The sequence below is a fragment of the Thermobia domestica genome, chromosome 8 (assembly GCF_964235325.1).
Source record: "Thermobia domestica chromosome 8, izTheDome1.hap1.1, whole genome shotgun sequence".
NCBI classification, from domain to species: domain Eukaryota; kingdom Metazoa; phylum Arthropoda; class Insecta; order Zygentoma; family Lepismatidae; genus Thermobia; species Thermobia domestica.
Genome location: NC_137461.1, coordinates 127880372 through 127895328, shown reverse-complemented (window position 1 = coordinate 127895328; position 14957 = coordinate 127880372). Strand labels below are relative to the sequence as shown.

At 34.9% G+C, this 14957-nt stretch overlaps 1 protein-coding gene across 1 annotated transcript; it reads right to left on the bottom strand.

Moving 5' to 3' along the window:
* Positions 1-220: 220 nt before the first annotated feature.
* LOC145691839 (uncharacterized) lies at positions 221-5922 on the bottom strand. The gene is made up of 2 exons (XM_081767155.1): positions 5854-5922; positions 221-2330 (listed from the first exon to the last, which is right to left on the bottom strand). The coding sequence occupies exon 2, from the start codon at positions 2297-2299 to the stop codon at positions 1772-1774; it is 528 nt and encodes a 175-aa protein (XP_081623281.1). The 5' UTR covers positions 2300-2330; positions 5854-5922; the 3' UTR covers positions 221-1771.
* Positions 5923-14957: the final 9035 nt, after the last annotated feature.

The following is a 14957-nucleotide window of genomic DNA, read 5'->3' as shown; positions in this document are numbered from 1 at the left end:
AAATACCGAAGAAAAATTCAAGTAAGAGAACATTTTCCTGGATTTGATTTATTCATTGCTGTTGCCTCACCTCTTAGAGCTATAATGAGATAGTCATCTACAATATCCCATCGAACGTGAACTATGGTGCATATATAATTAGATATTCATAAGTACATTTGCGGTGCTTAACGCCCCAAAGATACTAATACTTAGAGTTCATCCATCCGCATACACACACACTCTCATACTGGACGATATTTCACCTCACCATTTAGGTAAAATTTACTTTCAAGGAAACTAATCTACTGAAAGTTGATTTACATTTATTGTGCAAAAGCAAACATATTTGACGAGTTACATACAATATATAGGTAAAAATTATATGGTATACTAAGTATTGCAAGGAAAGATACATAGATAGACATTTAGCTTATAAACTTAGTTAGGATGCAACTCCGTAAATACAATATAAATGGATATATCGTTAAAATTAGTGATAAACATAGTTACTTCTAATGGATACAACGAAATAAGATTAAAATTTTTAAAAATCTAGATAATTTTTTTTTAAAAAAAAGTTAGATTAATGAAGAATAAAGAGTAATGACATCAAGTATTTAATATGAGTCCATCTCTCATAGTTATCAAAATTCGTAAATGAAAATGAGACCGTTTCTCATTTTTTGGTAACATAAAAATAAAAAAAAAAAAGAAAAGCGAAATGAAAATGAGTCTATTTCTCATCATTTCATACAAAAAAATAAAATGAAAGAGTTCAATTCTCTTCGTTTATTACTATCACTTGAAAATTTACGCGTTTCACTGCACCATGTTAGGTGTCTATACGCAGAATTGTTAATTTTCAGCTAGTGACTTTCGTATTCCGCTTTAGCGGAATCATACTTGCACTTCACAAATCGAAAATATCGTCATTAAATCTAGGATACGATAAAATGACACAATATACCGTTCACATGAAAACAAACTTCTTGGAACATTGGAGGAAACTTATACCAGTTATTGTAGAATTCAGCTTAGATTAAACAAACAAACAAACAAAAAAAAAAAAAAAAAACTGGGATAAAATTTTTAAACCTTTCCAATCATTCGGTCACTATCGCACCTTCTGAAGATAACTTTCGTAGCACTATTCACTGAGGTATACATTAAGGATCAGGGAGATTTGGTAATTCAGCCTGATGAGGTTCTATAGCACAGATTGTCAGTAAAACTAGTGAGGGCCCAATAACCTATCCTTTCATGCCATTAGTTTTACAGAGGAGTTAATACAAAAAGTTTACTGTATTTCCAGGATTTACAAGCGATGTTACAGAGTGCAATTATAATTAAAGTGATTGCTCAAACTACGTGCAATATTTATATTCTATGAAATATATGACGAACACGGAGTTGGAGGTAAACCTTCAAAGCATTAGTTTACATCTTTCATATTCGCACATACTTCTTATTACATTATCTCTAAGGACGTTTAATTCTTCAAGAACACTTCTCATAAACAACGTCTACCACGTGTCACGAAATATTTTATTCACATACATTCAACTAATCACGCAGCTAGGTAGTTACGCATCACAATACCAAAAATATCAAGGCGCAATCGACATATCGCTAAATCCCAGATATAAAGATGAGTCATAAGTCTCCATACAAATGATGATAATACTATACTACAGTTATAAAATATGTTCCACATGTTTCCCTTGCATGTCGAGACAAAATGACAGGCGCTTCAACCAATTCCGACGAACATTTTTCAATGTTGCACTTGTTACTGGTTTGCAAGCTGCACTGATTTAAGATGATCCAAATCCCGAATTTTCTTCTGGTACACAATCGATATCAGGTGGCCCCACAAATAAAAATCCATGGGAGTGAGATGGTACATGTTTAGTGCCCATTCACGAAACTCTGCCCTGCGATCAGGATCGTCTTCTGCAAGCTTCTGCAACATTTGTAGCTTGTATGGGTGCCACTTGTTAGGATGCAAGATACACATGACACTGCTTTGGCTGATATCAATTTCTGCAGAGAGGCGTCGGGTTCCCTTTTTCGGACTCTTGACAATCGCTGCCAGCACCATCGTTGACGTAACTTCATTTGTTGCCATCTTCGGTCTTCCACATCGAGGTTCGTCGGCCACAGAACGTGTCCTCTTGAATTTCTGAATGAGTTTGGCCACTGTGTCATGGGGTATCTGCGTTCTGTGTGTTTCATTCAACGCACGTGCTACATGACGCGTGGTACCACTACCAGCCAACAGAATGATGTCAATACGTTCTTCCTTCGTAAGTGGCATTCTTTCGTTTCTTTCACTTTGGTTCAACTACCTGGAAAATGAAAAATAAACATTAGTCATCTTGTATGGAGACTTACTACCTGGAAAATACGTAAAACATAAACATTAGTCATCTTGTATGGAAACTTACTACCTGGAATATGAAAAATAAACATTAGTCATCTTGTATGGAGACTTACTACCTGGAAAATAAAAAAAATAAACATTAGTCATCTTGTATGGAGACTTACTACCTGGAAAATACGTAAAACATAAACATTAGTCATCTTGTATGGAAACTTACTACCTGAAATATGAAAAATAAATATTAGTCATCTTGTATGGAGACTTAGTACCTGGAAAATAAAAAAATAAACATTAGTCATCTTGTATGGAGACTTATGACTCACCCTGTATAATAAACAATTTTCCCAAAATTTCTCGGCAGGTGACACTTGGTCGAATATGAAATAAAAACTAGTTTTGAATTTACAAAGAAACCTAATTTAACCCCACACATACTACTAAGAACCTAAACTTAAAATTTTTCATCCCATGGTACTCCGTAGAAAGAGTATTGAAAATTTGAACTATAAAGTGCACGAAAAGTCAATTAGTCATTAGAATAATGTCGGAATAAAGTAACCGCTGTGCGATCGCTCGCGAACTCAATCGGCCAAGACTACCGGTGTCGAATTTTGTTACTACTTAGCAAGAATGAATATTCTTACGAATCCCAATCATAAACCTCTCAATAGAATGTCCAATTCAATTATATATATCGAATGGTATAAAAAAAAACGTAAATTTCAAACAATTAAAAAAAATTAAAATTATAAAAGGAAATTGGGAGAGGAAGGTTAGAACAAAAAATCTTGGACAAGAACGAAGGTAGGGAGAAGATAATAGCGGCGTCAAAGAATATAGATATACTAACTACAAAGAACAAGTGGTCGAATTTATTCATATGACAAACCGCCACTTGTGCCAAATATTCTTTCATACGCCGAAACAGGTGGCCTATTAAGTACGTAGCCTAAGATAAATATCTCCAAGCCCACAGCAATTCCAGCTAGCTGAGACCTTGGAGACCCCGGCACTACCGAAGTGTCAGTGGGGTCTCTAATTTAAAAATTTCTAAATTAAAAAAAAAAAAAAAAATATCCGACCCCTCAGAAGCTGAGAAAAGTCTGGAGCAAAGTGTAGAAAACTGAAATAAGAGTTAGTACAATTAAAAAATGTTAGCAAAATTAAGAAAAAAATATTAAATAAAATAATTTAGTATCTGCGAGTACTAATTAGTCCAAAGACTCACAGGTCGCATACCAATCGCAGGGACGCGAACCCCTGGGCTCCGATTAAATTGCACTGTTACTATAATTTAGAAACAAAACAGGGAATGTGAAAATTTGTAAGAATCTTTAGTAATTTAACAGATCTAGTTTAACCTGTTACCAAAATAATAATAATAATAATAATAAATAAAAAAAGTCCAATGCTTGCTAGTGTTCTCATCAAAATTTAAAAGTTCCGCAAGCTATTTACGAAGATAAAAACGTACTATAAATGGGGTTCTGTCTCTATGAGAAAAAAAAATTGAAGTAAATAATCCAATGGCTACCTGTACCTCAACTACTAACTGGAAAAGATGTTATAATTTTGGTTCGAGCGTAACCTTATCTACAAAGGAAGCGAAGCTTTGTTACTATAAAGGTAACCAAGAAAGTTCTGTAGCTTTTTCATCCCAATGTTCGAACATCGATATGTCACCTAAGACGTAGCTAAAAGGTCAAAAATAGTCCCATCAGCATCGACGACATTCTGCCAATTCTGGAAGGTCATGGATTCCATCGCGGTAGTATAGGTGATAATCGGGTGGTGCAATGTCCGGGGAGTATGGCGGATGCAATAATGTTTCCCATCCAAGGCATAGAATGGCGTCCAGAGTCATCCTAGCCACGTGGAGCTTAGCGTTGTTCTGTAACAAGAGTACCCCCTTGCTGTTGCCAGTACAGATGTGCTGGCTCCATAGTTTTGAGTTGTTCTTGAATACAAACTAACTGCTGACAGTAAGTAGTTGCATTGATGCTCTAACAAGCTGGTAGCAGTTCCAGCTGCACGATGCCACGAGCATTCCACCAAACACTCAGGAGGACCTTCTTTTGGTGCAGTTCTGGTTTCGGCTGTTTTTGAACCGGTTCATGGGATGTTAACCAATGAAGACGGCGCCGTGGAGCTTCATACAGGAATCTCTTCTCACCATATGTCAACACCCTGTCTAGAAATGGCTCTTTCCTTAGAGAAGACAGTAAAGAAACACAGATATCTGGTCGCGTTCCCTTCTGGCCCGGATCCAATCATGTGGAACCCATCGACCCAACTTGTAGTGCTTCCTAAGTTGGTGGAGATGATGCCGAACGGTTTCTTCATTCACACTGAATTGTATCTCAGTTCTTCACGTGTCTCACATGTTCGCCTTAATTGCTGCCTGAAGATCTTCATTTTGTACATGTGTTGGTCTTCCGGCACTTGGTGCGTCTTCCAGTGTTTCATCACCGTCCTTACACTTGTTAAACCGCCGTTGCACGATCCGCGTAGTGACGACACTCACCAAAAGCATGGCATATCTTTCGCCACGCTCCAGCGGCGTTTGACCCCAGTTTGAACTCGTACAGCATGCACGCTCTTTTGACACTCTGTGGAGGTCCCACGTTCATTCTGTCCTTACGCAAGTTCACTGTGTAACTGAACTGCCACAATCAGATCCACACCAACAACTGTCTTTCGTCTTATCTCCATTCGCATTGAACTCACGGTGTGAGGGCAAATTGAACACAGACCTCCACAAAAAGCGACAGAACTCTCTTGGTTATCTTTATAAGTTTCAAGATTTTCGCCGAATAACTTTCAAATAGGTTGCTGAAAATCGAATAAATATGACGCTTACTATACGCTGGCTTGTAGTGTCCATATACAAATATATATTGAGGTTGATTTTGTTAGACATGTGCCTATTAAAATCATTGGTATGTTATGACCTGGGGAGAAGAATCTTCACATTTTTCCTATCATTGCTCCTAAATGGTTAAACAATTTTCCATTCGAAAGTATGTGTACCTATAGTTTCGGAAAGTCGGATAGGAAAGTTTTCCATATTATTTTGGTTAATTTATTTTTATGCTTTGATTACGGAAATCAAGCGATCACACAAGAGATAGCTTATATTATTAGTAACTTTTTCTACTTGATGTTAATCACAATGAGAACTGTGATACATGGGAAATGCACAAAGAGTAGTCTACCTTTATAATTACAAATGGAAGGGGTAGATTGGTACAGAGTAGTGGGGGCACATTGGTACGTACCAATCCACCCCACATGCATGTATACTAATGTGCCCCAACCGAACTTCAGGATCATTAATTCATATAAATGAAAAATTACTCCACGCAGGACAATTGAACATAAATGAAATTATTTGTAAAGAATTACACTTTCATGCAACATACATACGTTTTCAAAAATCTAGTGCTTATTACAAATATAAGCTTACAAAGACATCAGTGAAAACTTACTTTTGCTCTAAGAAATCAAGTTTTTCTCTGCACAGAGAAAAGAACGCTGCGTCCATCCATCAACTGTGCTTCACGATGTTCGTCACCAATGTTGCCAACACCAAACTGTTCTCCATTTCCTCTTCACAGTGGAAAAATATCTACCTCGTACATATGTGCCCCGTGTACCAATGTCCCCCTCGCCCCTACATGCAACTTGTATACATACGGACTCACACACACACACGCATACATACATATAGATTTGCACACACACACTTACAAATACTTATTTGTTTGTTCTCGTTTATTCACATACATTCAATGCACGTACATATGGTGGCACTCGGAATCATTCTCTTCCATCTTTGGGGAGAGAAAATGTAGGGCGTTGACAGTATTCGACTTATAGTCCAGTCATTATTCAAAATTTTAGAAAAAAAAATCATACAACTAAGGGACTTTGTATGAACATTCTATATATTTAGGATTCAAAATATATAAAGTCCCCAAAAATAAAGGTTGTGCTCAAGCCGCCATCTTGGAAAATGGCTGAATACCCAATATTTACGAAGGAAGTAGCAGATTTAGGTTTAAAATAATATAGCAAGCACACTAATTGGTCAATTGGTATAAATTATACCTCCTTAGAATCACAATAAAATAAGCTTTCATACGACATATAGCAATTGTCCGTAGTACCTATTACAGGGAAGTAATGACGAGAAATATTTAAGGTTTAGTGCCCAAAATTTCCTTTTTTTCTTTTAATTTTTCGGCTGTAACATGGCGGCAACACTGCATGGAAATCATACCCAAAAATTGTGCAAGTACACTGATACATAATAAATATATTCTGAAAGTTGCACATCATTTCGACGAAATCAAAGGGAATAATAATTTGCAAATCTTACAATTGCGTTTGCCTGAACTGCGTAAAGAACTCTATAATAACGTTTCATAAAGAGATTTTTTTTTTCGTCAGTCCACCTGCAGTTACAATGTGAGTCAGCATTGGATTGGTGTACCGTTGTTGTTTTAAGTGTTTACATATAAGGAGTACTGGAAGGAATTTTCGGAAATTTAACTCAAAAAATTCCCTCTTTTTGAATTATTGCTGTTATAGAGAGGCAACACTGCATGGAAACAAAATCACAACATTGTAAATAGACGTTAACAGATATTAAATATAATTTTGGATGTGTCCAGCCTTTCCCACAACAATGGGAGATCACAGTAGTTGAGCTCTTACTGTATCGTAATATATGAAAGAAAAATAAAATGGCAGTCAAGAAGGCTTTGAGTCATTTCTTTAATTTTTTTTTTTTTTTTTACTTGAAATGTCTTTTTAGATTTCTGGAATAAAAACCATGAAACAAGAAGTAGATAAATTTATAATATTACAAGTCTTTTTTTAAAAACATATTACCGATATTAATAGCAGAAAATGTTGTCGAGCTGTAACCGCATAGCATGGATTATTTCATATCATAAGTTGGCTCGATGATTTTCTAAAGGGTCTCGTTAATATTGTCTTCCAAATCATCATCGAAGACCTCTGTACGATTGTCCTTGACACGTAGCACACATTGGTGAACAGGCCAGTCCCGATTTTATACATTCACAATATGCGTTAGCGCATAATAGTTTATATGCACAGAACACTAGTTTCAGCAGTTCAGATGGTGCAGACTGTTGTGAAGAAATCACGGGAATTAGCAATTTATTCTGATCATACATCCCCATAATGTTGGGTCGAGAAATGTTCCCCATCCAATGTTGGATTTGTAAATAGACCCTATATGAGTGCTGTGAAGTCGCATCACTGGTCGGTGGAAGCATAGCAAGATCAAACGCTCGATATATTTGTTGTTTGGCTATTACATTACTGTACCTGTAATACCTTAAATCATCGAGGTTCTGACTTCTTACAACCATACAACTGAAGTAGAATTTTTTCTCCTACTGAAGCAATTTCATCTTTCGAAGCCAAAGACAGATTAAAAACCTTTACAGCCGACCGAAGTTCACAATCTTTCTGAAGAGTATTTAGAGCTTTTATTTTAACTTGGTTGTAGAGGCCTGAAGTGGTATCACATCCAGAAACAGCATAAGCAAAAAGAACATCACAAACCTCCTCCAGAAGAGCCTTTTGGTCTGAACAATTGAACAATGTATCTTTTCCATGCCTTGAAGTTGGTTTGAAGAAATATATTTTGTCAGATAGAGAAGACTTAATAGTGAGAACAAGCAAATCAATATCCTGACCAACCACAACGACATTCGTTCCAGCATTCGCTTTATCTATGGCTACTGAGGCAATGAGACTGTCTATACCAGATTCGGTTTGAAAAATAGCTATTTTTTATTGTCAGCAGTGACTTGATATAATATCTATGAATTGTCTCTTGTTGCTGTTGTTTGCAAGGAAAAATCAGCCTTTGTATTTGTTGGTGAAGAGTTCAGATTCTTATGTATGTTTGTAGATGTTCTCTTAGCAGCACTCCTTTGGTGTTCACATATCTTTATGATAGGATTGGTTGGATATCCATCGAACACGACAGTACATGAACCTCCAGAATGTGGTTTAAATAGGAAATATAGCTTTTGAAAATATTCTCGTAAGTTGCAGGTCTTAGCAGCACTCCTTTGCTGTTCACATCTCTTTATGGTAGAATTGGTTGGATATCCACTGAACACGATAGTACATGAACCTCCATAATGTGATTTAAGTAGGAAATATAGCTTTTGAAAATATTCTCGTAAGTTGCAGGTCGGGGCTACACCACACAATGAAGTAAGTAACCATCATCAACAACGTGAACGCAGTCTTCGGGAAAATGAGACATATCAATAACTTAAAACATTGTTTTACCTTAATTATACACTGTCAGATAAGGATTGTGGTTTTGCTGCAAGCTCGCACTTGAAGTATCTTCCCAGTTCCTAAGAATCTTTAACAACAACAATTATCCTATTAAAAAGTTGCTGCATATTGACAAGTACTGTTTCGTTGTTTATGACAATCCCAGAGTTTATTGCTGCTAGGGAAATTACTTTATATTTGCTGTGAATGATTACAGTCCCAAAATCTTTTCCTTCTTTTGCTGCTAAGGAAGCCATTCCCTTTTCTATGGCTTGATCACAAGTTACTGTGTCATCTGCAACCAGTCCTGACGCGATGTTGATTAGTTCTCCAGATTCTTGATGAAATGGATTATGTTCCAAGAGCCACTTACAAAAAGTTCCGCCTCCCGATAATCACGAATCTGCCGAGAGGTTCTTCTTCCTTATGCTGCTCAGAGGATGTAAAAGTTTGTTAGTTTCTCTACTGCTTTTGATATTTCCGTACTAAGTGGTAAGGAAACAATCCACCGTAACAAAGTCCCACTTGTTATGCCTCTACCATGAGTAAGCCCACTCACTAATTTTATAGGATGGTTCAGTGATTGCTCTATAACCATATCAGTGGATACTCCCGACCAATATCTTTCAAAATAACGGAGAAGCATCTTTCTTTTCTTGAGTCTTGTGCTGACATTCGATGTTCGTATTCAAGTACTAACTGAAGATACCAGCGAACACATTTTGCGTCAAAGTGCTGCATGAAAGATAGGGATCATAAGTTTAACTATCTCCACATGCTTCTTACACTTTTCAGTTCTTTTCGCTGCGATGAATTCCATGACCAGTATCAACTGGTTCCTATACTGAAGCCACAATTCTGCGGTTCGACTTTTTTCCTTTGCTCTTTTACAGATTTTAAGTCATCTACCACTTGGACACATCCTTCAGACGATGTTAATTCTGCCAATGACTTTTCATTTTTAAGTACCTCTTCACTCTCTCTTATTATTGTATTAAAATAATCGCTTTTTAATTCAATATATCTTTCATATAAGCAATAAAACAATGCACACAATGTTAGTAGATATGCTCTCAAGGATCGAGAGAAAGCATGACGTGACATAAGGTGGGAAATTGATTTTTAGTATAAACACTTGACCACAGTTCCTCAATAACGCTGCCTCTCATGATATAATCTACTGAACCTAAGAAACTCATTAGCAAGTGAAAACCACCCAGTCGTACACTGACTGTTGAAAGAGGGCTCACAACCTCCGCTGACATTATAATTTCACATATTTTTACAAAAAGAGGATAGTCGAAAGTAACAACACATGATTTGTTCTTACGTTTGCTCTCTGAAGCAGCATACATCAAAGCTGTAGTGATATCACCCATATTACTTGCTCCTAAATTTATAAAAGGAATCGGCAATATTTTAGTACTTTCACAGGCTCATTGTACTTGAAAAACTGCTTTTACGTACCATTTTAAAATGGTATTTGGTTCTTCGAGAACAAGAACCCACAAATCTAAGAAATATTAAGCTGGATTCCTTGCCTTAAAAATTCACTGTTCATTTCGATGTTTTATATCTTCAAATCATTTAAGGCAGATGTAACTGGTTTCTTGAAATTCACAATTTTTATACTGTTCAGTTGAGAGGTTATTTTCTTTTTCACATTTCGGGTATTAGGCGATGGATTTGAAACTGCTTGAGCTGGGGTTATGCACTTTATGCCACCAAGGATTTCAACAAGCCCCTTTCCATCTAGAGTACTCGTGTTTACATCTGTCTTGTCAAACACAAACTGCATGAAAGAACTGTCTTGTATGTCAGGTTGGACACTTCCACTTGTACAGTTTTATCAATGTTATCAAAATCTATCAGTGTCTATTTACAATATTTTGATCTTGTCTCCATGCAGTGTTGCCTCTCTATAACAGCAATAATTCAAAAAGAGGGAATTTTTAGAGTTAACTTTCCGCAAAATTCCCTCCTGTACTTCCTTATATTAAACACTTTAAACAACAACGGTACACCAATCCAATGTTTATTTTATTGTGATTCCAGAGATGAACAATTCATATTATAGCTGTAGGTGGACTGACGAAAAATAATATCTTTATGAAGCGTTATTATAGAGTTCTTTACGCAGTCCAGACAAACGCAATTATAAGATCTGCAAATTATTATTCCCTTTGATTTCGTCGAAATGATGTGCAATTTTCAGAAATATTTATTATGTATTAGTGTACTTGCACAATTTTTGGGGTATGATTTCCATGCAGTGTTGTCATGTTACAGCCGAAAAATTTGAAAAAGAAAGGAATTTGGGCACTAAACCTTAAATATTTCTCATCATTACTTCCCTTTAATACGTACTACGGACAAGTGTTATATGTTGTTTGAAAGCTTATTTTATTGTGATTCTAAGGAGGTATAATTTATACCAATTGACAAATTAGTGTGCTTGCTATATTATTTTAAACCTAAATCTGCGACTTCGTTTGTAAATATTGGGCATTCAGCCATTTTCCAAGATGGCGGCTTGAGCACAACTTTCATTTTTGGGGATTTTATATATTTTTAGTCCTAAAGGTATACAGAATATTCAAACAAAATCCCTTGCTTGTATGTTTTTCTTTCTAAGCCTCCATTTTTGAATTATAATGACTGGACTACTTGAATATTATAAAATATTAGAAAGGATAGTATTTGCACCGTGAAGTTGATAGTTTGGCTTTGATATGTTCTCCTATTTTAATTGCAGTTAGTTCCCCCCCCCATAACCTCAATGTGAGTTGGTGATTAGGTCAATATTGTTAATGTGTTCATTTACTGGAGTTCGACTCTCGATGATAGTAATAGTGATTTATAGTTTATGATACAAGGGATATGTGGCCTATAATATTAATATACTAATGAAGGGCTATCAATTCAAGTATGGGATTAGCGAATTTGTGAAAGTCTTATAAATTTCGACGTAATAATTAACCATGGTGTTTGGGTTCGATGTTGACCAATACCGTTTTTACATTTTATGATATTGTTCAACTGGATTCCGTAGCAGGTTGTCAGGTCATTCCATTCTAAGACTTTCTTTTGTTTATAATTAATATAGTAGTGGATATGAATGGCATTTCAAGGTTCGCACCCTTGCGTACCGCAGCGGTTGGCAAGTTTTCGGCTTATTTTACCTTGCCATCACTAAATTATTTTATTTTATTTTTTTTTTAATTTTGGATATTTACTTTTTAATATTCTATCCTACTTCGACTCTTAAGCTTTTCCTCTTTGTCTTAATCTAAATTCTTCTCCTTCGCTGCTTTGAGGCGTCGGATGACATTTTTCTTGTTTGAAATTGTTAAATTTAAAGCATTGCCCCCAATATAACTTGGTGGTTTGGGCTAGATACAGTGAGGGATAAGAATTTCATAAGGCATTCCTCCTTTGTAGAATTCTTATCGAGGACACGGACTTGCAAACCTTGGCACCAAGTGTTTTCACAGGTGGCAATGTAAATTTTGAGGCTACAAGCGTTTGGCATATTAAGATACATATTTGTATTAAAGTCGACACTTGTCGCAGTCTTTTTTTTTTTTTAAGATCTGATTATCATTTCAGCGGTATCTGTTTTTTTATCTTACTTTCCTCTGTATATTTCTGTCCTCTTTCTTCTATCTGTTGTATCTTTACCGCTTTTTGTTCGTAAACTCCCCCATTTTTATCAATGGGATATATACAGTATATATATATATATATATATATATATATATATATATATATATATATATATATATATATTAGAATGCTTATTTAGATTATGTTTTGTTTCGATTATTTCCTGTATGGGTAAATAGAACATTCGTGACTCACTGTAAATTTTGGGTTCGAACCTAGACGTCTTTATATTTGGATATTTTAATATTAAAGTAGAACAATTATGTTTTTCGGGGTGTAATACTTACTTTTCTTGGATGTTACATAAATCTAATAACTTTTTCGGAATTTAAATCTATAAATCTAAATTTGAAATAAAAGTTTGATATGTATGTTATGTCGATACCGTTTCAACTTAATGGTGAGGTGATTCTGCTATATCGAAGCTGAGCAAAACAATGTACGTTTTCCCTTCCCTATTTTTTATGTGATTGTAAATAAAGGCTTATGAAAATTTGTGTTGCTCTTCCTTCTTTGAATTTTCTTCTCCTTGTTCTTTCTTGTATGCTTGTTCCAGACCCCTCCAATAAGCATAAATATTTGGTTTGATTTTTTCCCAACCTGACTGAAAATACAATGCATAACCATAACAAATCAAAGTAATCTTTATGGAAATTTATTTTGCTTTACAAATAGTATGACTTCTTTCGGTGATGAGCAAAATTAATATAGTCATACTTTAATTTAATCATCGCTCTCATGCTCAAGTACGTCAAACAGCGACCTCTTAAAGTATTCTTTCTCTTCTTTTAAATCGGTTTCAGTCAATGTGCAACAATGTTTGCTAATAAATTTAATAACGTTTATTTTCCGAGATAATGTACTTTCAAATTTTCACCATGCGTCCTTCGGGATTCGAACACATAAGTCCTTGTCAGTGCAACCAATATAGTGTGGTTCATCGTTACTAACGACATTTAGGGACGAGAAAGGTGTTTTATTTCGGTAGTAGATCATATATCCAATTAATTTTGATTTTTTTATTTTGTGCTTGTTAGTTTGAAATGTTGATTCTAAGAATGGAATTCACGTAGATTAATAATTGTAATGCGTTTCGTTTGATCAATCCTTTATGGTGCAAGTATTTTCCCGATACTAAAGTTTGATTACACAATTATTTCTTCGAATTGGCATTTTGTAGATATTCTTCCGGGATTTTGAATTTCTGAATTCTTTGCGTGTTGACTTCTTTCTTCCTCGTTCACGTAATGTAATAACATATGGTGTAATATCTATCTATATATATAAAAGAGAACGCACAAATCCTTTGTTACCTCATCACGCTAATACGGCTGAACCAATTTCTTTTATTTTTGGGGGGTTATTAGGATTTGGACCCTAGATGGTTTTTATCATATCACTTTAATTTTTAATTACCAGTGTCTTGAGATAATTGACCATTCAAGTGTCCATAACGTACAAATCCTTTGTTAGCTCATCATAGCTAAATCTAACCGTATTTATATGCAACCCACATGACCGTGTCACTCGGCGGGTTAACATAAATGACAGGCGATATAATGTTAACATTCTTCTATGGTTTTTATCATATCACTTGAAAGCGAAAAAGTAAAAATTATCTAAGTAACAAAGTTTATTGCGTTCCAGGGTGACCGCAGCGAAGCGGGGTGAACGCTGCTAGTTTTAGTATAAAGTAAATAATTGTGATTTTGGATGATAATTATTAAAACTGTAGTAAATTAATTGTAATATCACTCATGATGGAATGTTAGGGTCGCTCCTCCACATTTAGATTCAGATAACTTGAATTCTATGAATGTTCATCTGATAACGTTTATTTGTATTTGGATCATTGATTACAAATTTGTGAATTATAATTTTGGTAATTAATAATTCGAAATTATCCGATTTGTAATTTCTGTGCGTAATGTAAACAGATACCGGATAATCAATTTGAACGTAAAACGAATGTGTATTCGAGCGGGATAAATTTATTTGTATTTTTTTTTTTTTTTTTTTTTTTTTTTTTTTTTTTTAAGTATGTGAGTTGTCAGAAGGTACTTATTGCTTGGGAACTATGTTGATATAGAAAAAGGTGTCATGACATAATAAGAAGATATTGCTCCGTGTTTATTTAGAGAATTGACGCGTCAAAATTATAAATGAATGTAATGATGAATGATTAATGAGATAATATAATGATATATATTCGAATATATGTAGTTTAAATATAACGAAGCCGGAAAAGTTTCCCAGGTTAAGAATTTACTTCCAGCTACTACCCATTGTGCGAGTGTTTCTATTAATGTAATAATGATACCCGAGAAGTTAGTTAAATCGAAATTGTTTGAATATTGAAACTTTGTAATGTATAAATAATATGTGAGACCCTCTTATGCACAATACCTATAATAACACTATAAAATAATTATCAGATGGAATGCAAGGCATAGTTTTCGATCTACAAACGACGATTTTCTGAGTACTTTGAAAATTTTCAAGCTAACTGGTTGCTCATAGTTAAAATCATATGGAATTTGGATTTTTTTTATCATTGAATTATTTAATTGGAGTGAACCTTTTCTTCCTTTGG